General features: G+C 36.7%; 1 protein-coding gene across 1 annotated transcript in view; it reads left to right on the top strand.

The window, feature by feature from the left end:
* Positions 1-16,202: 16,202 nt before the first annotated feature.
* The window catches only part of LOC115446115 (retinal homeobox protein Rx3), a 49,884-nt gene continuing 40,413 nt past the window's right edge, over positions 16,203-25,673 (top strand). The window contains exon 1 of the mRNA XM_030172673.2: positions 16,203-16,605. Coding sequence (XP_030028533.1) covers positions 16,212-16,605 — 394 coding nt within the window. The 5' untranslated portion in view covers positions 16,203-16,211. The remainder of the gene's footprint in view (positions 16,606-25,673) is intronic.

Here is a 25,673-nt window from a genome sequence, read left to right as displayed (position 1 = left end):
TAACTCCGTCTTTTCTTTCTGCTCGGACAGCGACCACCGTACACAAGTGTAAAACCTGTCAAAATAGTTCGCGTTCCAACAGACCATAATTGTTTTGACTGCAAATCATCTCTCGCTCGTCGAAATTCTATTGGACTCTACTCTACTTACCATCATATAAATATAAAAAAAAAACTCAAATCGTTATGCATCTTTGAAGTGCGTTCCACATCAAATTTTACCAATATGCTAAAACAACAGTACAGTTACTTATTAAGAAAATAAGTCCGAACAAGGTATACGTTATTGCGTATTTAAGTTATCTCGGCAGTGGATATAGGTAAATGTGTAGTGAGGTGTTCCGCGGCCGCAGCAATCCAACTAGTAACTGCATTGACACCGGCCGCCGTCCACTATGGCTCATCTGGGGCTCGCAATCGAGTTACATGCCAGTTGCGTGGCTGTAAGCCGTCCAGGGTAGCGGGGGAATGTAGAGACCTCAGCCAGAAAATATATATTTACCGGCAGGCACGGTGTATGTTCGTTATCGTCCTCCATAGTTTATCACTGCTAAGTATCGTGGGTGTATGTGGGGATATGTCGGATCACAATAACCGAAGTCAGATTTTAGTAGTTGTAGTTTTTGTCCCAAAACAATTGTAATTCCAACAACACAAACTACTACGGAACGCGAGACAGTCTCCACGCACCCACAGCACTAGTAATAATATTATTCGATCACTTGATCTAAACCAGCTGAATTGCTAATTTTTCCTAGGCTTGTCATTTCTCTTTCTCTTTTTTTCCGGCCTTCTTGATGTCGTCTGACATCCTCATTGCGCTGTGTAGCGAAGATTCTGTCGAACGCCATAAGATGGCGTTGGCGTTCCATTAAAAAATAAACTCGATAACGACATATTCAACCATTTTTCGTATTTTATCGCGATGACCACGAAGGCTGAAAAGTCTTCGAAACGGGAGAAAAGTATAATATGGAAACCGCGATAAAAACCGAAAAAATAGTTTAATTTTAATGTCTAACATTCGCGTAAACATTAGAAATCATTACGTAAAATATATAGCTGTTCAATTTTATAACTTGTTCTGGGAATGGGTATTTGGATAGTTTATAGCAGTTATACTCAACTGGTGGTCTGGTAAACTCTAGGTTAGCCCAAAAAAAAAAAACAGAAATGATTTCTATCAAAAGAATTTTAATATTTCCAAAAATATTTCATAAACTATGGATATTTCACAAGACTATAATCTTTTAAAGATGAGACAAATTCATTTCATTTAATTACATTTTTAAATAGTAAGTATATATCATTGAATTTTCTTTGTGACTCGGGCTGCAATAACTAAGATTTCTTTGTTTCTCGTATAATAAAGGTTGAGTACTACTGGTTCATGGTATTTAGAGATATTATTAGCCTAATAGACAGAACCTACTCAATAAAAATTAAAAATACTAATTCTCACATTATATACTCAACACTAATAAGACTTATAGCCATGGAAAAAGTAAATTATTGTATGTCGCTAAGTTTATTTTCTGCTAGAAAAATAGCTCTATGATAAAAAACAGTTGTGATATAACGATTTATAAAATACATATTGCTTAAAATGTGTCAATCTGACATCATTCTATAAAGTCACTAAAATGATCATCTATAGATCCACTAACCGATCTCGTCATTCATAAACTATTTTTCAAACAAATATTTAATCCATTAAATTCTCAGAGAAATGTTTCTTACAACCTCTATCCGACACTACTCTGCAAATCCAGTACGTAATCACAAGACGCTTTACAAGGGCCGAGTAAGTGAGTTAGCAGTGCAATCCGCCGGACACCGCCGCCCACCGCCGCGCACCGCCGCTCACCGCCGCTCACCGCCGCACACCGCCGCTCCCCGCCGCTCACCGCCTCCGCGCATTGTGCCACTGGCCGCAAGGTACCGGACACACTGTACACTCGTTACGTGCGGTAATTGTCTTGAAATTAGATCTGTGCTAGTTCCAACAGTTCAATTTGGTTTCAATCAAGGTGAAGTTGGTTTTTGATTGGTCAACCGATTGTTGATGTGAGGTTCAATGTTTGTGGATTGCTTGCTTGCTATGCTAAGTTGAAGTTACCGTCATGATAATGGCTACTGAAATTAAATTCGTAATCATATCAAATCTATATAATACTAGTCAGTGCTGAGTAGAGTCTCTACTACTGAGAGGGATTAGGCCTTAGTCCACCACGCTGGTCAAGTGCGGATAGACTTCACATACCTACGAAATTCTTATAGAGAACTTTTCAGCTATGCAAATCTCTTTACGATGGTTTCATTCACCGTTAAAGCAAGCGATAATTCACAAAAATAAAACAATTATTTTTTTGGACATGATTGATGTATTGTGTCCTTACTACTGATTGTAAATTGGTTACCAGGTTGGGTAAAAATACATATTGTTTAACAATTTGGGAAATCCCTAAATCACCCGGTATCGGGATTTATCGTGCAATACATCTTGCGATACAATAATAATACCACATATAGAATACAATAAAAAAAACTGATATTGAATATACCTTAAACTAATTTTCAAAAGAGCAACACCAGAGTTTCTCGCCCGTTCTTCTCTGGTGAGAACTGCTTTCCGAACTGGTGGTAGAGTTAATATTGACGAATCTAAATAATGTATGACATTTAGGGGTACAAATAAATTATTTCATTTCATATCTTCATTCCCGACATTACAGATAGATGAACAACGAATGGGTCAACTAAACGGCCTGTATTAAACATCTTGAAATACTTTTGAAAACAAAAGTAACTTATATTCAAATATTATTCAAACACATGGACTATCTGCCTGCCAAACTTCATCAATATCCATAAATTGTAGCCAGTGTAACTACTGGACGTAAGACTTAACATCTCTTGTCTCAGGATGGCGAGCGCAATGGAATACCAAACAATACTTTGTAATTCAAGTTGGATGTTGTTTCTACTGTGTATGGACGGTCATATCGCTTACCATCAGGCAAATAGTAAGCTCGTCTCGTCATTCAAAGCAATAAAATATAATATATATATCCGTACAGCTGCTTTCAGGTAACAACCATCCAAACATTTTCACACTCTTTCATTTATAGAATTGATAACATTTAATTTTTACAACATACTCAAATGTTTATATTTCATGACACTAGATCTAAAATCATGAGATCCATATTTTTTCTTTTATCAAAATTCACATACTTTTATTCATGAAATTCACTTTGAATTGTGTATTATTCTAAAACAAAGTAAGCACCAAATGACGTCATATATACGGCTCAAGAGGTAATGACCTTTGTTTTTCAGTAAAAAAGAAATAAAGTGACAGTTTTTATTATTTCTCTTTCTCTTTTTGAAAGTGACAGTTGTGACGTACCTTTTCTAATATTGACTTTCACATTGACAAATGACGGTGTCTTAGTTTTTTAAATAGTAAGGTGGACCAAGGTACTACTTCATTCAACCGTATGTATCACGTCATCAATCATCAAGGTTTTTAATTTTGTTCTCCGTAATCTATATATATAAAAATCAATTGCTGTTCGTTAGTCTCGCTAAAACTCGAGAACGGCTGAACGGATTTATCTTATCTTGGTCTTGAATTATTCGTGGAGGTCTAGGGAAGATTTAAAAGGTGAGAAAAATTCGAATAATTGCCGGGAAAATCCTCAAAACAGCATTTTTCTATTTCCCATACAAACGTTTTCTAAATAAAATGGAGAGTCAATTTGTAATTTATTACCGCTGCATAAAGTTCAAATTCGCGTGCGCGTTGGAGGATCTAATATCGCGTTCTGAAACTCAACAAAAGTGAAAGTGAATCGCGAACGCGACAAAATTGCATAGTCTCAAAATACATAGTACATAAATAGTGGTCGGCTTCGAGAAACTCAATTTTAGCTAACTTCAGTTGTTAATATAATATATAACTCAAAGGTGACTGACAGTGATATATCAAGGAACAGCCCAAACCATTGGACGGATCGGGCTAAGACTTTACATGCATAAAGCTACTATGACGTAGGCATCCCCTAAGAAAGGATTTTGATAAATTCTACCCTTAAGGGGATAAAATAGGGGATGAAAGTTTGTATAAATGTTCTTAGATTTTCGACTGATTGAACTGAAATTATAGATTGGGGATAAAATTAGTTTGAACCTATAAGTACCGGGAAAATATGTAGTAAGACTTTTATCAAACAGTGGAATTTTATCCTGGAAAACACCTTCACGCGGGCGAAGCCGCGAGCAAAAGCTAGTCTATATATATAAAAATCAATTGCTGTTCGTTAGTCTCGCTAAAACTCGAGAACGGCTGAACGGATTTATCTTATCTTGGTCTTGAATTATTCGTGGAGGTCTAGGGAAGATTTAAAAGGTGAGAAAAATTCGAATAATTGCCGGGAAAATCCTCAAAACAGCATTTTTCTATTTCCCATACAAACGTTTTCTAACTAATACGTAGAGTCAATTTGAGCTTTATTGCTATTGTATAAAGTTCACTGTTGTCTAAGCAATGTAGGTGTGTTCCTAACATCAAAGCAGTGTGCGTTGGAGCACAGAATATAATAATATAATGTCGCGTTCTGAAACTCAACAAAAGTGATATCGCGGACCCGACTAAATTGAACAGTCGCAAAATTTAATATATCATTAGTTATTTGGTTGGCTTCACGATATTATTTCTTTTGTTATACTTTAAAATGCATGTTTTCGTTATGGACAATTTTTGAGCTACTTTTGCATATCTATACTTATAATAAATTTGTAGAGAGGTCAATTCTGTACATGAAATATAATTCCAAAAATAACTGGGGGTGATTAGGGATCGATACTGATGCCAAAAATGCAATTAGTAAAATTTTTGTCTGTCTGTCTGTATAACCGTTATAGAAACAAAAACTACTCGACGGATTTTAACTTAACTTGGTACAATTATTTTTCATACTCCTGAGCTGGTTATAGTATACTTTTCATCACGCTACAATTAATAGGAGCATAGCAGTGATGGAAAATGTTGGGAAAACGGGAGAAGTTACTCCATTTTTTAAGCTCCCGTCATTTCGTGTGCAACCTTAATGGTTAAAAGTTCCTTCGATTTCACCAGGATCCCATCATCAGACCCTGACCGGACAATCGGACCACCTGCATACCACCGTAAATTAAAAAAACATCCCGACAAATTGAGCACCTTCTCCATTTTTGAAACCCGAAATCCACGCGGGCGAAGCTGCGGGCGGAAGCTAGTTAAATATAAAAAAATCATAATCGAACTCAAAGTAGAAAAATTAAGAAACGGTATTTTTGTTTTAGGCACATTAAAATTTTGTAATGTTGTCAATAAGCCTAATATATATAGATATGTGAAATCTAGAATCGTTCAATAAATAATTAATATCATATACAAACGAACCTGTAATGAAAACGATGGACAAAGCGTTTAATTTGTGTCCGTTAATGGGTTCGCACAATCGTCTAATGTCCACTCGCAGATACCCGCGGATCAAAGGATGCCATCGGCAGACGCGCCGCGGTGACCACACGTTTGTGTTACCACGGATATTCCTGTTTGAGAAAAATCCATTGTTTATCGTACGTGGTATAACTTATTTATTTTGCAATTTTACAACAGAGAACACACATTACGTTATTTTCACATATAGCAATATAACGGCAGAAGATAGCTGTGTTTCTCCACTTACAGTAAACTACAGCATGCATCATAATTATTTAGATATAAAATTTTATGAAGATATAGGCTCGGCCCCTTTTCATAATATTAAATTGTACGGACAAAATAAAGCAAATATAAAGTGTTATGATTATTTTGTAAATGTAGGCGAATCCACGCTGTGCAACGTATATTTATTCATTCATATGCTCTTTTTATTTTGTTTTTTAGTAAAAAAATCCGTCTACTACTAAGAGCATCAGTAGCGAACGTTGAAATTTACCGAAAGCGAACCATACACAACATATTAGTACTATTATGCGTATATGCAGTCTGTAAATCAGATTTTACAGAAATTCTACATAAAGGAGAGCCGGCAAGAATCCAGTTATATAGACCCTTCACCACTGGAGAGCACTAAAGTCTTACCCCCGTATTCATAGACGTTTTTTATCTAAGGACGGAGCAAAGCTGTGATAACAAGTCTGTTTCTCAGTGCTGACGGCATGGCAGCCTTCGCAGTGCGTAGCCATAGGGCCGTTGTGATTGGCTAATGTTGTTATATCTCAATATTAGCCAATCACAACGGCCCTAAGTCTGTTTCTCAGTGCCGTTGGGCACTAAGAAAGAGCCTTGTTATCACAGCATTACTCCGTCCTTAGATAAAAAACGTCTATGAATAAGGGAGTTAGTCCATCACGCTAGCTTAGTGCGCATTGGCAGACTTCACATACCTCCAAAGTCCTCGAATTCTCAGATATGTAGGTTTTCAACGAAGTTTTCTTTCATGTTGCTCGTAGTTGCTCACTAAATATATTCAGGAAAATCTAGGATAAACAATTGGGCTCCCCGCGGTGTCCCGCCGCGCTGTGGGGTCACTACAGTATTAATTAACTCATCGCATATGACCTGACTTTCGTTTAACCTTCCTGCTTCTGATGAAGATCATGAGCGGTGATGTTTGTAATCCTTAGTTTGATTTTGGTATCTACAAGTCTTGTTATGTGTGTATATGTGAGTGAGGAGTCGACCTTTATGATAAAAACCGATATGACCTGCCTATGATTTTTCGTATCTTCCATGGCTGCTTCTCCACCTACTCCTACTTCATACGTTAAAGTTTTACAGAGCAACCACGATATTTGCTTACACATAAGCGTATAAATAATTTCATTTACAAGCGTTGATTAAAACAACAAGATCAAAGAGTCCTATCTTATATTTTGCGGCAACTTATTGTCACACCACTGTTGAGGTCAAAAGGTTCTAGAGTGGAGGCCACGTACAGGCAAGAGAAATGTCGGATGCCCGCCTGCAAGGTGGACAGACGACCTGGCTAAGGTCGCAGGATGCAGGCCGCTTCCAACAGGTCGACGTGGAGACCCTTGGGGGAGGCCTATGTTCAGCAGTGGACTTTCTGTGGCTGAGATGATGATGATGATCGTCACACGTGAATTATAAATTACATTACTTTGACTGTTTTAAAAAATACTTCCCCCAATACACCCCTTCCCGCAGTACTCCCCTAAAAAGACCCAAATCTAAACCTATTTACTACAATCACAATTACGCATCCCTTTGAATTAGCACACCGCAGGACCCGGGGTAGCGCGGTGGGCGGCGGGCGCCAGGGGAGCGGGGAGGGTTGTTCAAAACCAATCAATGTTTGTTAATTGCCGCTTTAATGCTGCCTCATTCAACAATTACAGCGGACGTCAGATGCCAGGTGGGTGCTGCGGGACGAGTCGATGGATTGATGCTCGATGATTGAGTTTTGTAATGTGGCCCTAACTACGCTACGGGGAATATTCGATGTTCTAGTTAGTGTCTTACACATCACGCATTTATCCTCGAAGGGGTATGCAGAGGCGCCAGGGTACTCAATTTTCACCATATGTGTTCCGCCCCATGATGTGATAGAGGCGAAACTAACGCCATATCGGGGCGCTTGGTCTCCCACCCAAATGCACGCCCATGCACGTGGGCACATTTGCCGCGACCCTAGGCGCACAGCTCGTGCGTATGCCTCTTGGTTGCTAAATTCACATTGAGGTCTGTCTAAGGGTTCGTGAACATTTCCCTTCTCTTCTTTCCAACCATCCTAAGAACTCCTATTCCTTCCTCTTCTCTTCCTTCCCTCTATCCCCTCCCTTCTTCCTCCCGGGCCCTAAGACCGTCTAGCTGCAGGCTACCGAGCCTCCAGTGATAGCGGTAGGGCCCACCAACTCATCATGGGGCTGTCGTGGTTGCTAAGCCGGGGGATTGCTTGTACACGGTTAGCAGGGTACCCCCGGTGATAACCACGACAGTTCCCCAAAAAAACGCCATATCAGGCATTATTTCCAGACTCGAGGGTGAACTAAGCAGAAAAATCCAAATATCACTTTGCTTACCCGGGATTTGAACCCAGGACCTGAGAGTGCTGGCCGTGCCGCGCATGCATTACAACTACGCCACTGAGACAGTCTAAAGATGCACAAATTCCACTAGCGAGCGACAAACATTTCTGAAACCATAACCAACATGGGTTTCTAGAATGGTCGATGCTAATAGAAACAAAATAAACGGACAAGTGCGAAATTGATTCGCGCACCGAGGGTTCCATACAAACTAACTTTTTATCATTAAAGTACATATCGTTTTTCAGTTTTTCTGTACTATAAGACATTGCTTGCCAAATTTTATGATTCTAGATCAACAGAAAGTACCTTATGGGTTTTGACAGTGGCGAATGGGCCATTAAACTTGATTGCAGACTTCCCTTTCTTTAAAATCTAATAATTATTAAAACGATATATAAATATAATAATAATATCTGCCCTGTATTATTTACTTGCCCACTGCTGAGCACGGGCCTCCTCTACTACTGAGAGGGATTAGGCCTTAGTCCACCACGCTGGCCTAGTGCGGATTAGTAGACTTCACACACCTTCGAAATTCCTATAGAGAACTTCTCAGATTTGCAGGTCTCCTCACGATGTTTTCCTTCACCGTTAAAGCGAACGATAAATTCACAAATAATACACACATGATTTTTTAGAAAAGTCAGAGGTGTGTGCCCTCGGGATTTGAACCTGCGGACATTCGTCTCGGCAGTCCGTTCCACTCCCAACTAGGCTATCGTCTATTAAAACGATATGCAATCCGTATTTTTACATATTAGTACCTATGTATATGTTGTGTTGGGTGTGTTATGCAAAATTCACCCTTCGCACTGGATTTTGATAATTCTCTAATCGCAAAATATGCGAAAAATGTGACATAAACGCTCATATCTTTTGACCACGTTGACTTACAAGTTTGATTTTTTCGCAGCTGAAAAATTTACTGGTGGCAGGTCTCTCATATGTGATTCCGCCTGGGTAGGTACCACCGCAATGTCTATTTCTGCCGCCAAGCAACAGTGTGTAGTCACTGTTGTGTTCCGATTAGAAGGACATTGTAGCCAGTGTAACTACTGGACATAATAAGACTTAACATCTCATGTCTCAGGACGGCGAGCGCAGTGGAATATTAAACAATACTTTGTAATTTAAGGTATTGAGTATTTCTACTGTCTATGGGCGGTCGTATCGCTTACCATCAGGCGAATGACAAGCTCATTTAGTAATTCAAAGCAATAAAAAAGAAAAAAAATACTTTAGTCCCGAGTATTTAATATAGATTTTAACATTAACGTTCCTGAGAAAAAAGGTCTTGCTAGACGGACAGCCCAGCAACAAAATGATCCTGAAAACATTCCTTTTGAGGAACCCAAACAAGTCATTTTGTAAATCACCCACGTGATATACATCTCACAATATCGACTGATCCCATCCCTACTCGCAAATTGTATGGTCGCGGTAGATTAGTGCGTCCCCACCATGCCCCCCACTTGGCCGAATCAATCTCGAACGCAAACTCGCTTAATTTAACGATGAATTCGCAATTAACAAGCCTTTATTACATTCGGGTTCGTTATTGTATCACGCTCGGTGCTTTTGATGGCTCTTTAAACATTATACTGTATATTATGGGTCATATGAAAATTGTTTTGTAAGGTTATAAGGTCTGTTTTCGTTGACGTTCTTTAGAAAGTTAAGGGTGTTTTCTAAAGATGTTAGACTCTGTTGATAAGTTATCTTCAAGGGAATATATACCTAGAATCTGTTTTTATCGCTCAAATAGTTAAGAAAAGAAAATTTCCAAAGGCTTGTATTTTTTTTTACATCATAATCTTTGGACCTTTTCATAGTTCATCTAAAGTGATTTGAAATCAGATGATTCATTCAAGCTTTACACAAATGAAATGTTAACTTGTAAAATTCCATCCATAAAGTTAATTAAACGATGTCACTCTGTGTCGAAGCAATCAATTTAAAACAATGTCGATGCAAAAACTGCGCGATTGAATCCCATCAGACAATGAATTGCTTTGGAAAATTAAAAAATACAATTACAACGGGTCGCGTGTTACGACAAACATTGGATTACACGCGGCTTCGGCTAGGTTTTAAAATAATTTATATTGGTAAACAGTTCTCTATGAACTGTTAATTAGAGAGTAGGTCAATTCATATGAATTGGACCAGCAAAAGTTTATTTTGACAATACCTATAGCATTGTAAGGAGAAACGGCGATAGCCTAGTTGGGTGTGGAACGGACTGCCGAGACGAATGTCCACAGGTTAAAAACCCAAGGGCACACAGCTCTGACTTACTAAAAAATATGTGATTTCTTTGTGAATTATCGCTTGCTTTAACGGTGAAGGAAAACGTCGTGAGGAAACCTGCACATCTGAGAAGTTCTCTATAGGAATTTCAAAGGTGTGTGAAGTCTACCAATCCGCACTACAGCGTGGTGGACTAAGACCTAATCCCTCTCAGTAGCCGAGGAGGCGCGTGCAGCAGTAGGACAGTATATAATACAGGGCTGATAATATTTTTTATTATAATAGTAATGTTGACTGCCAAAGAGAAATCCGGCCGTCACGCACTTTTAGTACTACGACATGGATAGCACTAATTGTACCGTCAGTTGGCATTAGGAATAATATCAGGTCGAGAGTTATTTATGATAATATGAATTTTATGCAATGTTACAAGATCTATTTTCATAAATGTTCTTTAAAAAGTATCTACTAAAGATGCTAAACTATCTTGACTCTCTCCTCTCTTTCATTTGTAATGAATTTATTTGAATCAATATTACAAAACAAAACCGACTTCAAAAACAACTACAATCAAAAAAATATTATACTCACAAACAATTTAATCTTTCCAATTCATGTTTTCATGTTTGCACAGAAAATATTTTTTTACAGTCGGCACTCAACAGTGGCGAAAGGTGAAATTTTTCGAAAGAGAACCACACAACATGTAGGTACTAATATGCATAAATGCGGTCTACAAATCGTTTTAATGATAATTAGATTTTACATAAATTACGAAAGGGAAGCAGGAACCGGGTTATATGGACCCTTTGCCACTAGTCCATATACCTAGTCTTGCCATAAATATTGTAATAAAGAAAAAAGAAAATTGTTAACTGCAAATAACATTTATTACTTTTACAGTGTGTCAGTTTAATACATAAATATAAAACAATTAAAAATATAAAAGCTTATTCGAAGTGGTCTCCATTGGGTTCAATAGAGTCCTTTTAAAGATGTGGCCAGTTATCAATAGAAGCACGCACTCTTTCCATGGGAAAATTCTTCACTGCCAATCGTATAGATTGTTTTAGGGACTCCAAATTATCATGGCGTTTAGAGCAAGCTGTACTCTCTAAAACTGACCACAAATCATAATCCAGCGGATTAAGATCGGGACTAGACGACGGCCAGTCTTCAGCTCTGATGAAGTCCGAAACGTTCGATTCCAACCAAGACTGCGTGGACCGAGCTTTATGACCCGGCGCCGAGTCTTGCTGGAAGGACCATACTTGGTTATTGAACATGGTGATGTTAAGGGGCTTAACTACCTTCTCAAGAATGGTATCTTGATACACTTGTGCCGATGTTTTGATCTCTTTTCACAAAAATATGGCTCAGTCACTCCTTCATAGCTAACACCCCACCAAACCATCACTGAAGTCGGATAATGTCCACGTTGCACTCTGTCGACTAATTGGGAAGCTTCCTTAGAGCTTTGAGCATAAATACGGTCATTTTGTTTGTTAAAATGTTGCTCAATTGTAAAAATTTTCTCATCCGTAAACAAAATTTTTCTGTGACCTCCCTTTGCGTACCGCTTCAGTAGTTGTTTCGATTTTACCACCCTATTCTTCTTTAAATTATCAGTTAAGAAATGGCCAGTGCGTCTCTTATAGGCTGCAAGTCCTAAGTCATCTTTTAAAATACGCGACATGGTTCTAGGTGCTATCTTCATTTCCCGAGATAAAATCTTTTGCTTTCGGACAGGATTTCTTCGAATTCTTTCCCTTACTGCTTTGACCACCTTTTTCGTACGAACACTACGTGGACGGCCAGATCTTTTTCTGTCACAAACAGAGGAGGTCTCATTGTACCTATTAATAGCCCGGTACACAAACATTTTACTAATACCAAGTGTATGGAGAGTTTTAAAAATTGCATTTGGCTCCATACCTACTTTGTGTAATGCTATCACAGCGATTCGGTTCTCTTTATCACCCCACACCATTTTAATATCGCAAAATATTTTACAATGTATTGGCGCCAAAATGAGAAAACACAATGAACAATCGTATAAAAATGACAGATTCGAAATTCAAATGTAATATTTTTTTATAATTAAGTGTAACAGTATTTATGGCCAGACTAAGTATATAAAAATGAATCCCTATTTCCCTTGGTCACGCCATTACGCGTGAACGGTTGGACCGATTTCACTAATTTTTTTTTTGTTGTGTTTGTTATTGTCAAGAGAAGGTTCTTATGAAAGAAAAAAATCAAAAAAGTGCGCGGAAAATTAGAAAAATTAAGAAAACTTAACGACAATATCAACTTTGCGTAACTGTCAGCGATTTACAGAAAGCGCGCTGCAAATTCATAGTTAAGACGGGACATCGTCTGTCTGGTCAACGAGTACCGAATATAAATTGGACATCGTTTTTGTATATTTGTTAGTTACTTCGCTTAGTTGGGATTTTTTTGCTAATAAATTTAGTAACAAGTTGGTTTTAATAAACTTAAGTAATTCCGCTGCATTTACCAAAGTGAGTAGTCTTAGCAAGTCGAATTCAAAGGACAGCCGGCATAATTTTAGCAAGAAGACCGTCGCGGCAAGGCATCTCTTATTGATTATGTTTCAACAACACTGCCTACCATGAGGTCAATAATTACCACTTCGCCTAAAGAATAAACATGTTTAACAGTAAAGCAATTTAGGCGCTCGCAACCCTTAAAATTTAAGCGACCTGAGAGAACCTACTAACGGCTAAGAACCTCGACTCAGGCCACTTGTCGAGGATGAGACATCGATAGATGACAAAAAAGTTTTAGAAGTACCAGTTGAAAACCAGCTCCAGGCACACCTTGCCCGTCATTTAGAGCTGATTTGGAACCATTTCGGCAGTATCATAGAATGCACGTTGCTTGAAACCTCTATGTATTTTTTTGTACATTGTTATAAATGTTTGTGTGTCCCAGTATATTGTGTGTTGTAATATTATATATTTCACCCTTTACCGATTGGCATAACACATCTGTTGTAGAAACCTCTTGTTCTAATATAATTTAAAAATTAAAAACATAAATGTCTTATGTCAACTCGTGTAAAACAAGTGCTCAATGATAAAAAACATTTTCTGAATTTATCCGTATTTTTCATTTCACATATAGTATTTTCATTATTTTTACTACACCATGACTACTGTATTATATACTCCATGCTGTAATCTCACATTAAATCACGTTCGCTAAAGTGTCTGCTATTATTTTATATCTTAAATCATCAGTGTGAATAAACGTTTCTTTCTACAATTCCACCAATACATCATGGAGTATCTAAAATTATATCATTTCTGTGTACCATTTTCAGTCCGTAAGCCTGCAAGCCTGCCTTTGTATTCATAACATACAGACAGTCGACAGTTTTATATATTTCACTGATATTATCTAGCTTATAATAAATTCAGGCGATCGTTGCGCGCAATCGAATTAATTAGTTAAGTAACTTTAACTGTTTTTATGTCTTTACTGCATAAAAATAGACTATTGAATGATTAGGGGACATGTTTTTAGGTATACATATATAACACAGTATCTCTCTTTCTGAGAAGAAGCGATGATAGCCTAGTTGGGTGTGTAACGGACTGACGCGACGAATGTCCGCAGGTTCAAATCCCAAGGGCACACACCTCTGACTTTTCTAAAAAATATGTGTATTCTTTGTGAATTATCGCTTGCTTTAACGGTGAAGGAAAACATCGCGAGGAAACCTGCATACCTGAGAAGTTCTCTATAGGAATTTTCGAGGGTGTGTGAAGTCTACCAATCCGCACTAGGCGAGCGTGGTGGACTAAGGCCTAATCCCTCAGTAGTAGAGGAGACCCGTGCCCAGCAGTGGGACAGTATATATATAAGGCTGATATTATTGTTAGTATATACCTATCTCTCTTTTACCGGTACTTGTCAAGGATTTAAAGTCTAGGAACTCTACCATGACATATTAACATTGAACAATGAAATAAAATAATCTTTACATATAATAAAATTGTAACAGGCCGATGTCTCTACATTAAAGATATAGACCAGAAGTCAAAACAACAGTTTTTAGAATTTCTATCTGAATGTATGTTTGTATACGCGTCACGCAAAAAATACAACATAGAATTTAATTCAGTTTTCACCGAAGTTTTTTCACGGGTTATTGAGGATGTTTAATTCCGAAATAACTTTTTCACTCGGGCGGAGCCACGAGCAAAAACTAGTATCGAATAAATAATTAAGTACATATTTCCAAAACTATATCCAATCCTACCTGTTAAGATATCAATTTTAAGTACCTAAAAGAGACGTTACAAGGCCCTGAAGACAAATATTTGCGTTTGTACAATACTCTCAATGCGAGCATCGAACCCACAGCCTCTGATTACGGGAGGCTCTCCGCTCGCCGCGCCATGCCAGTGAAACGTAGTTGATAGCTTGTTTTGCGATTGGACAATAGAAGGAATTAATACAAAATTAAAATATTACTTTCTTTATTTCTTTTATTGATTAGAGTTAAGAGTATTTAATAATATTATATATTATAGATGTTGATAATTGTTTCGTTCATTATGTAAGTAAATAAAAAAACAATGTACCAATAATAAAAAATATTCAAAATCAGTGTTTTTATCACACGAAACGTTCGCTACAAAACAATCAGTAAGTCTATGACACAAAAATATGGAACCCAATATGATAAAAAAATTCAACCACGATGCCCCAAGAATCAAACCCGCGTCCATCCAAACCACTCAATTATAAAACATTAACCCATAAATGTAAACAATAAAAACGGCTAATCAAGTTAGCTACAAAAAGTAGCAGATATGGCAAAAGTTAACCCTCGCGCGGCGCGGCCGCAATCTGAGCGGACAAAAGAAGTCACACGACAATGAAGACGCGGGCACGAAGAAAAAAACCAAACACGCGCCGTGATTGGTGCGCGCGCGCGTGACGTCACACACGCCCCGCCCCCTAGCAACCGTCGCTACACCTGAGATGAGAGCGAGCGAGATCCGCGTCTGTGGGACTGGGACAATAATACTTCGGCGATGGGCCGCATCCACACGTACGGACTTACATCAATTAACATCCACAAGCAACATTAAACTGTCTTAATCTTTAATAAGGTTTAAATTTGATTGGAGTATCAGACGCTTTACGACACAAGGGGTGCAGAGGTGGTCAGTTGGAAAAGCTGTTATTGTTTGGTTATGGGTTAACCGATTTGGTTAAATTTGTGTGTTAACAGGCAGATGTCCGGCGGTGTCGCGTCTCTGTCTACCCCGCGGCGTGCGAGCAAGACGGCACTCGTCTGATTGGCCACGTATTGATTAGTGTGATTAATTCCAATTGCATTTATTAGCGTTGGCTTAATTGGAAGTTTGCGGAGCGAGCGGCGGCGGCGAGCACTCGCGTGCGGACATAAGTATTATGATCACAATACATTATTATTCAACTTACTACTATAACTAGTGTTTTCAAAACCCATAATGTTATTACAATGGTAATTATAAGATGACTTTCGGCACATTTATAAAAAGTAAAAACATGTACATACGCAAATAGTTACAACAGAAACACAATCACAAAACTAGCACAAAACAAATCTAACAAGCAGCGCACAATCGAGCCAATCAAACGGAAAAAAACGTATTCATCTCAATAGCTTTCGAAGAAACGCGGGGAAAATGCTAATGGGACGCTTCTTGCAAACAAAATCACTTCGCGACCCCAAATTTCGCACTTTCAATGGGCAATTTCGCCCCCCTAGAAGCTCCGCCCCACGCCCCGACGCGCCAGCCGCCAGTGCGCCCCGCGACGCGAGCCGACATGGACGCGCAAGAGGAGAGGTTCTACGCCTCCACTCCCGACCGCTCGGAGACCAACAGCCCGCGCTCGCACATGAGCAGCCCCAACTCCAACTCCTCTATCAACGTGACCGACCAGAGCATCTCCCTCACACAGCACCAGCAGAACCTGGAGACGCTGAACAGGATGGGAATGTTTTTCCACGCTCAGCAGATGCATCTGAACCAGTTTGATGCTGTGAAAAGACTTGGTTTGACGCAAGTGCCCAGTGTGAGCCAGGGTCCTCGGCATACGATCGACGCGATCCTGGGCCTGAACGGGCAGCGGCCAGTGAGTAGAGTGAGTGAGTTCGAGCCCCGGCAGGAGCGGGAGTGCGAGCCGGTGCCGGTGTCGCCCGGCGCTGTCGAGAGTGCTGGTGAGTGTCGCTTTATGATCAACTTGTTGGAGGATAGTAATTCGGTTGTTGAAGGCTTTTTCTCTTTGACGGTCCTTTGAAAGTTTTGATGTTTGTTTAGCCTAGATAATGACGAATGAACGACTAGACACGCTGTTATAGTTCTTTCTTACGCCATTTATTTGTATCGTAGCATGAGGTGTGATTATTATAAATTTGTGAAGAATATTTTCCTATTGAATTGAAAAATAAAATGTGAATTCGCTTGAACAGTCTATAAATATATTCGCAAGTTATGTACTAAGCATTTTCTATATAATATTTACAAAATGTTTAAACCCGGTTATATGTAGTCAAATAACTGGATAGAATCGTTTTTGGGTGCAATTATACAAAATATATTTATTTCAATTTCCGAAAATCTTTTTCAATTTATCATTTCAATATCAAATATTTCAGTGTCCTTTATTCCAAGTATATAACAAACATCACTGATTAATAATATATTTTTTATTTAATTATGTAACTGTTTACACATGTTTGTTGGTAGTTATAACTTTTTACCCTAACAATTTTTTAAAAAAATTATATATGATTTTAGTTGCTGCATAAAATAATTCAAAATAAAATTTTAAAATAATCTCAATAAAAAAGCTATTTTTCTTTTAATATAAAGCTCGTAATTCATAACAACAATGCAATAAAAAAAAAATTATAGAAGCCGCCGGCAAAGTAAAACAATAAATGTTTACTAATATGAAGAGTGTCAAAGTAAAATTAATTTTATTGATAAAAATATAAAAGTCGATTTTCAATTTAAAATATATAGAATATTATATACTGTATGCAGTGCCCGGGTTGGGTACGTTTAAGGCGATACCTCAAGGTCCATTTTCATACATTTTGTTTCACCTTTAATCTGGGTAACTAAACAAGTATTGGCAAGTAAAGAATTTAAATTCACGTCTAGTTAGTGATTAGTTCTCGCAGTTGAAAGAAAAACGTAAAAATAATTAATAATCATGGATATTTCGGCCTTTAAAATTTAATATGACGAAATTTTTATGAGGTATTGCCTTAAGTTTATACCCACAGCCATAACAGACTATAAAAAAATTATATTTAAATAAAGAATGTCATATTAATAAAAATAAAATTAAAAAACGATAAAAATATTACATGTGAACGCTACGTGACGCTCATGAGCACATAGCGAACACTTTTAAATTACATCAAGGTGTTCTAAATTTAAGTTATCTTTTTAATATCCAAGAAGGCGTAATACATAAAAAATACATTTTTCTAGACTCAAAGAAATGTGCAGTTTTATTTCTATTTACGACTGATGTTTATTTAAGTTTCTTTTGTTCGTTATAAAATCATTATTTATTTATTTTAGGCTCTCAGATAATAAAGAAAAAACAAGTAGGTACAACTTATTTGAAAATCAGGACATTCGTTCTTTGGAAATAATTTAAAATACTCATAGTTTACCAAATATTGTTTTTTTATATTTTTTTGTACATAGAAACATTGACTCTAATGCATAATATAAAAACTGTAACAAAAAAATTAAAACAAACTTGAAAAAACTGGCATAAACCCCGATGCAATTAATTATCCACTTAAAACTGCATTATTATAATATTATTTTAGACATTAATCTGGCAATTAATGTCACGGTTTTTTTTATATATTTTTTTTATTAAATAGTCTTTATTGTATAATAATTTAAGAAATACAAAACGCCTAATATTTGATGGTATCAAAAATTAATTTATCTCCGTCGGTAGTACAAATTGACACTGAATTGAAGAAAAGAACAAAGTTATCAATAAATCGAGGTGTTGCAAATGAAAATGGGCGGAGACTAGATTAGACATATAGTTACTATAATATGACTGCGTCGGTGGGGTAATTGTAACACGAACGTGATCAGAAGACCACCGCGCTGAGGTCCAGGGTTTGAGTCCCGAGTCGGGCCAAAAATAACTGTGATTGGGTTTGTAGAAAAAATATTATTCAGTCGCAGCTCGTAGTCAAATGTATTTATCTAGCTTAACGATCAATTTGAATTGGTTACCGACTCCAAAATCTTAACTTATTTTTGGGGTAGTTAAAAGCTATTTAATCTTTTATATTTAGAGAGCTTTTAGTACGCAAATGGTGTTCTTTCTTGATAATTTTTTACGCGATTGGAGTTGCAAGCAGTAGCTAGTTATTTCAATATGACTGATCTAAGATATAGCTATAATTGCGCCATACAAGACTACAAACTGGATGTCGCCATGTTTAAAGTTATGATTTCACTCAATAATAATATTTCTTGTTTCATTATTATCAATTTTAGAATTTTAGTTTTAGCTTCGTGTCGTACTTTGGCCTTATTCTCTACTAGCTTTTGCTTGCGGCTCCACCCACGTGATACAGTTTTCCGGGATAAAAGTCTCCTTTTATATTTTACCGGGATAAAATGAGGCCTATATTTAAATTAGACTATTACAATTCCTTGCAGTTTTTTGCGTGATGCGTCTACAAACATGCAAATATACATTCTACTGTTGTTTTGACTTCTGTTACTCTAATGAAAACCTTATTGTTTCTTCAGTATCTATAATATACAGACAGGCCTGTTAGAATTTTATTATATATATAAAAATGTCAGTGTAAACTCGTAACTAGGCCGTGTTATCTTCATAAAATTAGCCTGGAATGATATTCTTTTATTTATTGCTATAAATGACGAGACGACCTTGCCGTTCGCCTGATAGTAAGCGATACGACCGCCCATAAACAGTAGCAACACCAACACCTTGGATTACAAAGTATTGTTTGGTATTCCACTGCGCTCGCCATCCTGAGACATGAGATGTTAATTATTATGTCCAGTAGTTACACTGGCTACAATGTCGTTTAAACCGACAGTGACTACACACTGATACTTGGCGGCAGAAATAGACATTGCGTTGGTACCTAACCAAGTCTCTCATATATGAAAGACCTACCACCAGTATTACCAATTTCAATTTGGCACGTGACGAGGTGCGCCATGTGCTTGTTAACTCTCAAAATAACGTTAAGAATCAGGGCCTGAACGATATTCCCTAGGAATCCACTTAACATGAGGTGCCATAAAAAATAGCATTCAATCTGATCGATAAAATGTAATTGAAAACAAAAAGCTTTAATTGAGACAATCACATTAAGTTATTGCACAAGCGGATATTTTATCGCGCAACCAATCGACCGATCGGAGAGTGCCTTGCACAATTCAATGCTACTGTGCTGGCCTTAGTGATCTTTAGCAAAATATTTGATTTATTTATTTAATAAAATTGAGAACGTAATACAATGAAACGTAAATAATATTTAAACAAATAGAAACTGAATGTCTTTTTAGTATTACATGCCCTCTGTCTTTGCAACAAAATTCCAACAATTGGCAATTGATTCTTAAAGTCAATAGGATTTGTTTTTATAAATCGAACTCGTTATCTCGAATATATTTATAGTTAATGGAGTATGTGAATGTGGGCTACAGGCTGATGTTTAATAACATACAGAGTTAAATGTTAAACAAATTAAATTAATAAATAATGATATAAACATAGCAAAATTTATAAAAAAAAATGTGGTAAAAGTATATGAACACTTTTAGATTTATGTATCAAGTAAAAGTACTTAGCATTATAGACTTAAAGGCAGTGAACGTCAAGGAGGCGGCCATTTTTAAATTAGCCAATTAATTCCTAAACTATGCGTGAAAATGTAAGCATCATTTTTAATAAGATGAAGATAGAAGAAAGAAGACATATTATGTACTCTTACGATTTATAATAATAACACTATCAGCCCAGTATTGTATAATGTTCCACTGATGAGAACGGCTTCCTCTACTACTGAGAGGATTTAGGCCTCAGTCCACCACGCGGGTCTAGTGCAAGTTTGCAGAGTAAAAATACCCTTGTGTTTTTATAACACGGCCTCATCTACTACTGAGAGGGTATAGGCCTTAGTCTACAACACTGGCCTAATGCAGGTTGACACACGAGAGTTACCCTTGATTTTTTTTATTATTCTCAGCTATGCATATTTCCTCATGATATTTTCGTTTACATTTAACGTTAATGATAATCGATAAACAATACGCAGGTAACTTAAAAAGGCAAAGATGTGCGCTTTACAACCCACCTTTATTCTAATTTATTTGATTTGTCAAAAATAATAATACCTAATTATTTTATATTAACAAAACGCATCAACCTGTATATAGAGTTCGAAAGGCTATTCGCAATAAGATGGTATCTCGGTAACGACTACCGCGCTACTTGCAAATACACGTGTTATTCTAATTGCAACATAACGCCACGCTTTTAAACAGTAGGCAGAAATTACTTTCACACATGTACGCCGATTTTTTTTGTCCAAATATTTTAAGTAATCACATTGTAGCCAGTGTAACTGGTCATAATAAGACTTAACATCTCATGTCTCTGGCGAGCGCATTGGAATGCCAAACAATACTTTGTAATTCAAGTTGGATGGTGTTTCTACTGTTTATGAGCGGACGTATCGCTTACCATCAGGTGAACGGCAAGATCGTCTCGTCATTCAAAGCTATAAAAAAAATAATATTTTCCATTTTTTTTATGTTAATTGTTTAAATAAAAATAAATATTAAAAGCAAATAATAAGCCTAAAACAATACCTAAACTTATCTTTAAAACGTTTGTTCCATACATACGCAACCACACTCGCGTGCAATAACTAATATTAATACAAATTACAATAAACTACAGTTAAGTGAATTTCATACGAAACACAAACAAATTTGAGTTCAGTGTCATAAAACAGTAATAAAAAGTTAAATATTCTTAATTAAGCGTGTACTGAATAAGTATCGTATAATCCGATCTACGTGAAGTTTATCGCTTTCTGCTAATAAACTAACACGCGATTTACTGAATTAAAGCTATTTATAAAACATGCTAGCAGCAGTTACTGATAAGTCTCTCGTATGCCAGGATTCGACTTTTTTTTATTGCTTGAATGACGCGATGGGCTTGCCGTCCGCCGGATGGTAACCGTAGTTTCTACGGGACTTAATATTTTTTTATCTCTTGGATTGAAATGACGTAAACATTTGATAAAAATAAAAATCTCAAATATATAATATAATATCAGCCCTGTATTATATACTGTTTCACAAAGAATACACATATATTTTTAAAAAAATTTAGGATGTGTGCGCTTGGGATTTGAACCAGCGAACATTCGTCTCGGCAGTCCGTTCCACAACCAACTACGCTATCGCCGCTTGTTAATAAAATCTCATATATCCTATTGTTAATAGCATTACGCATCATGCAAAAAATGCAAACCTGTTACCCTTGAATGATGGAAGCTTGGTCAGTTAAATTCATAACCATAAAATAACTATAAAGTTTATCCGTAATGTTGTTCTTTCCCATAAATACATTAAATAAAATGAACTCAAAAAGCTACCATTCCACACTGAGTTATTGTGGATGCAATTACAATTTCCTCAGGAGAAGAGGCTTATTAATATTATGACATCCACCGCAGAATATAGACCTCAATTACATCTACATTTAATTGTATAAAAAAGTACTGAACAATTGATGACAAATAAGTAAGGCCGGAGTTTCTTTCTTTCTTCTTCGGGTAGTCATCACTTAGGTAGATACTAAAAGGGTGGTAGGTTAGCTAGGTTAGGGCTCATGTCCTCACCGGTGAGGATCGCGACGCGTTATCCTTTTTATTTCCCCTTATCTGCCAGCCCGAGCTGTTTACTTCGGTTTATACCATGCTTTCATTATAAATATCCCTAATTTTTAATGTCCATAGTTATATAAGTAATTTTAATAGTTGTTTAGAAATAATAATAACTATTCTTATACATTTTTTGACGTATCATAAGTGCAAATTTGTTCGCCTATGTGATAAATAAAGTATTTTACTTTTAATTTAATTCCAACTAAAGTTACGTGAAAACTCATGCGTAAAATTCTCAAGCTTCATAAACGAGAGCACAAATAAAAACCAAAAGATCGGGGTCACCCTGCGGCCACTTATAATTTGTGTAAAATTGTTAATTAGCTAATCCGGTAATAGTATCGCGATTCGATCGGTGGCGTGCCGCGCGCCGCGACGGGCCGACGGGCCGCCCGCCGCATACCTTCACAAGGACGAAATTATACTGAAATGTCGGACTTTAGAACCCTTAAATAGACGATAATAAAACCTATCTTAATCGCTAACTACGCGTTAACAGTAAAAAAAAATATGTAAGCTTGTTCACGCTTTATTCTGATCAACTTATGCGATGGATCCAATGGAAGAAGCAGTATTTCGTAGCGTACTAATATGCCTATCATCGTGTTATATAGATAATTAGTTTTTGCTCGCGGCGTCTCTCGCGTGAAGGAGTTTTTATATATATTTTCTCTGGATAGAAAATAACCTTCCCAGGGTGTTAAACTATCTCCATACCAAATTTCATAAAAATCCATTCAGTAGTTTTTGAGAAAATCAATAACATACAGACAGAAAAGGGGACTTTGTTTTATAATATGTATAGATATATTTATCTACATTAATAGGCCAGCGTCTGCCTACAAAGTGGAGATTCGATTGATAAAGGTCGCTGGAACTGGATGTAGTCCACTTTCAACAGGTCCTTCTGAATCTTCTGAAATGAATGGTCAGCGGTGGTCATTTTGTAATGATGTAGTGTTTTAGTTTGAGTTAAATATGTTTAAAGTAGTAGAGCAGTTATACATATTTATCTGCATTGAATAGATCGTCGCGAAATTATTACTAGTTATTATTATTTGTTATTACTAGTATCAAATCAATGTGAGGAGATAGTTTGCTGTTTTGTAAGGCAAGTTATATTTTCCAGAGGCCTTTACATTAATTTATATCTTTAGTCAACTATTATTTTTCTGACTCTTGCAGCACATCTTTTCATCTTGTTTTTTGATTAGGCATTGAAGTTAACTTGTAATTTAGATATAGTTGTGTAATGTGTATAACTGTAATAGGCATATATATCAGCCTCTAATGATTTCTATGTCTCTAGAAGTTTAAGTTTGTTAATATATATGCTGTTGGTGTACCACAGAAATAAATATTTAACATCTGCGGTTCTTCTGATATTCTTCTTCTATTATTTACTAGCTTTTTCAGAATGATAGACCCGCTTTATATTTTCTTTTATATTTTAAATTAGCCTTTTAGCAATACATGGATGAAAACTGCATTTAATTCCATGCAGTAGTTTAAAATTAAAATTTGTCTAATTTTTTTGTTTGTTTATCTGATAATTTTCTTTCAAATAAATGTATTAGACAAAAAACAAAGATGAGGCAAAAAAATGTAATAACATTTCTCAAAAACTATTTCGTTACGTATTATTTTGAGAAATAATTAAATATTAACCTTGAGTGCAAATATTATGTAGGTATACTGCTATCCTTCTATGCTTACTAAATAAATTCCAACTCATTCGATATATTTATTCCTATGCATACTCTTATTGAATGAATATTTTGCACCTCATAAATATTCTTTCCAATTGGCAGTACATAAGCCACATCTGACCTATCCTCTAGGTAATAAGGCGTGAGAATATGTATTTATTCCTAATCATGTAGATTTAATTAGCCATTTGATTGTGATCTAAGATATTTCTTTTGACCTTTTAAATTCCTTATCGAGTAAATTCTGTAATAGTTTAAAACAAACGTACATTAGGTACGCTTAGGCACATGTGAAATGTGACGTGAGAAAATTCAGAACAAAATGATTTAGGCAGCACATGGGCCTTAATTGAGTGCCTAGTTATTCCGACTCACGCACGAGTACATACCTTGGAAACCATGGCATTATTACGACTTATACCTTCTGGGGCAGGCAGAGCGTCACCTGATTTGCCGCTATACATATTTGTGCAAGCATTGTTGTTTTAAGGACATTGTGGCCTGACTTGTTAGTAATTCTATCAAAAATATAAATGTGAAAATAGGAGCCAAGTACAATGTTATGATTTTTCATCTATATGTCAGCTAATCTATAGTAATATATGTATAGCTGAAGAGTTTGAAAGCGCTAATCTCAGCAAATAATAATTATGTAGCTATAGATTTTTTTAATGATTTTACAATACTCATTTATTTTCATACATTAAAATATTTTTAGAGGCTGTTTTGTGGTTTTTGTGTTATGTGTGTTTAAGCATTGGGATGATGGAGGAAGGCGAGGAGGAGGCTATTTGATATGTACCCCCCCCCCCCCCTTATAGTTTATGGCCAGCCATAATGCTTAATATTATGTCCTGGTTTATTTTTATTGTTTAGTTGTTTGAAAAAAAGTGGAACTACCCGGGTCGAGATATTATTACTCTAGACAACTTCTATATAGTATCTCTGCCATTTTAACAATGTTTGATAGTAACAGTTAAAGTAAATGTTGCTTTTGCCTAAATGTTTATGTTGCGGTAACTCTTATGTTCTTTACTTTAGCGACGTTTTTGTTTTGGCATTCTCATAGATTATAAGCTATTCGTACTTTTACGTAACAAACTGTTCATTATTCAATTAAAACTAAAACAATTTCAAAATCGTAGGTAATCAATTACCTACCCCAACCCCTACAATCGTTTCCATTCTCGCTTGCTTTCCGCTAATCCGCACATCAGTGCTAGCAATCAACAGTGATGTAATCACCGGCGCGGGCGCGGCGTGCGGTCAGCGCAGCGGGGTGCGAGGGGCCGGGGCGGGGGGACGCGTAATCGAATGTCCGTCTAATGACGCTCGGGAATGGATTGTGCGACGCGCCATCGAGTTCCCGTGGTTTGTGCCATTACATTGGATTGATAGAGCTCTGAAGATTTTGGTAATTAGCATACATATAACAAGTGTAGATTGTTTTACACCATAATGCTCTGGTAAGCAGGATGCCACCTCTAACAGCATTCTTCAAATGATCCAGTAGACTGGATTGTTATGTAGCTCGCTGTTGTACCATTTCACATAGAATGATGCAGCGGTGCATTCATCATTAAT

Source organism: Manduca sexta, chromosome 5 (genome assembly GCF_014839805.1).
Source record: "Manduca sexta isolate Smith_Timp_Sample1 chromosome 5, JHU_Msex_v1.0, whole genome shotgun sequence".
Classification (NCBI taxonomy): Eukaryota; Metazoa; Arthropoda; class Insecta; order Lepidoptera; family Sphingidae; genus Manduca; species Manduca sexta.
Note: the sequence above shows the minus strand (reverse complement) of the source record. Positions and strands in the feature narration are given on the sequence as shown.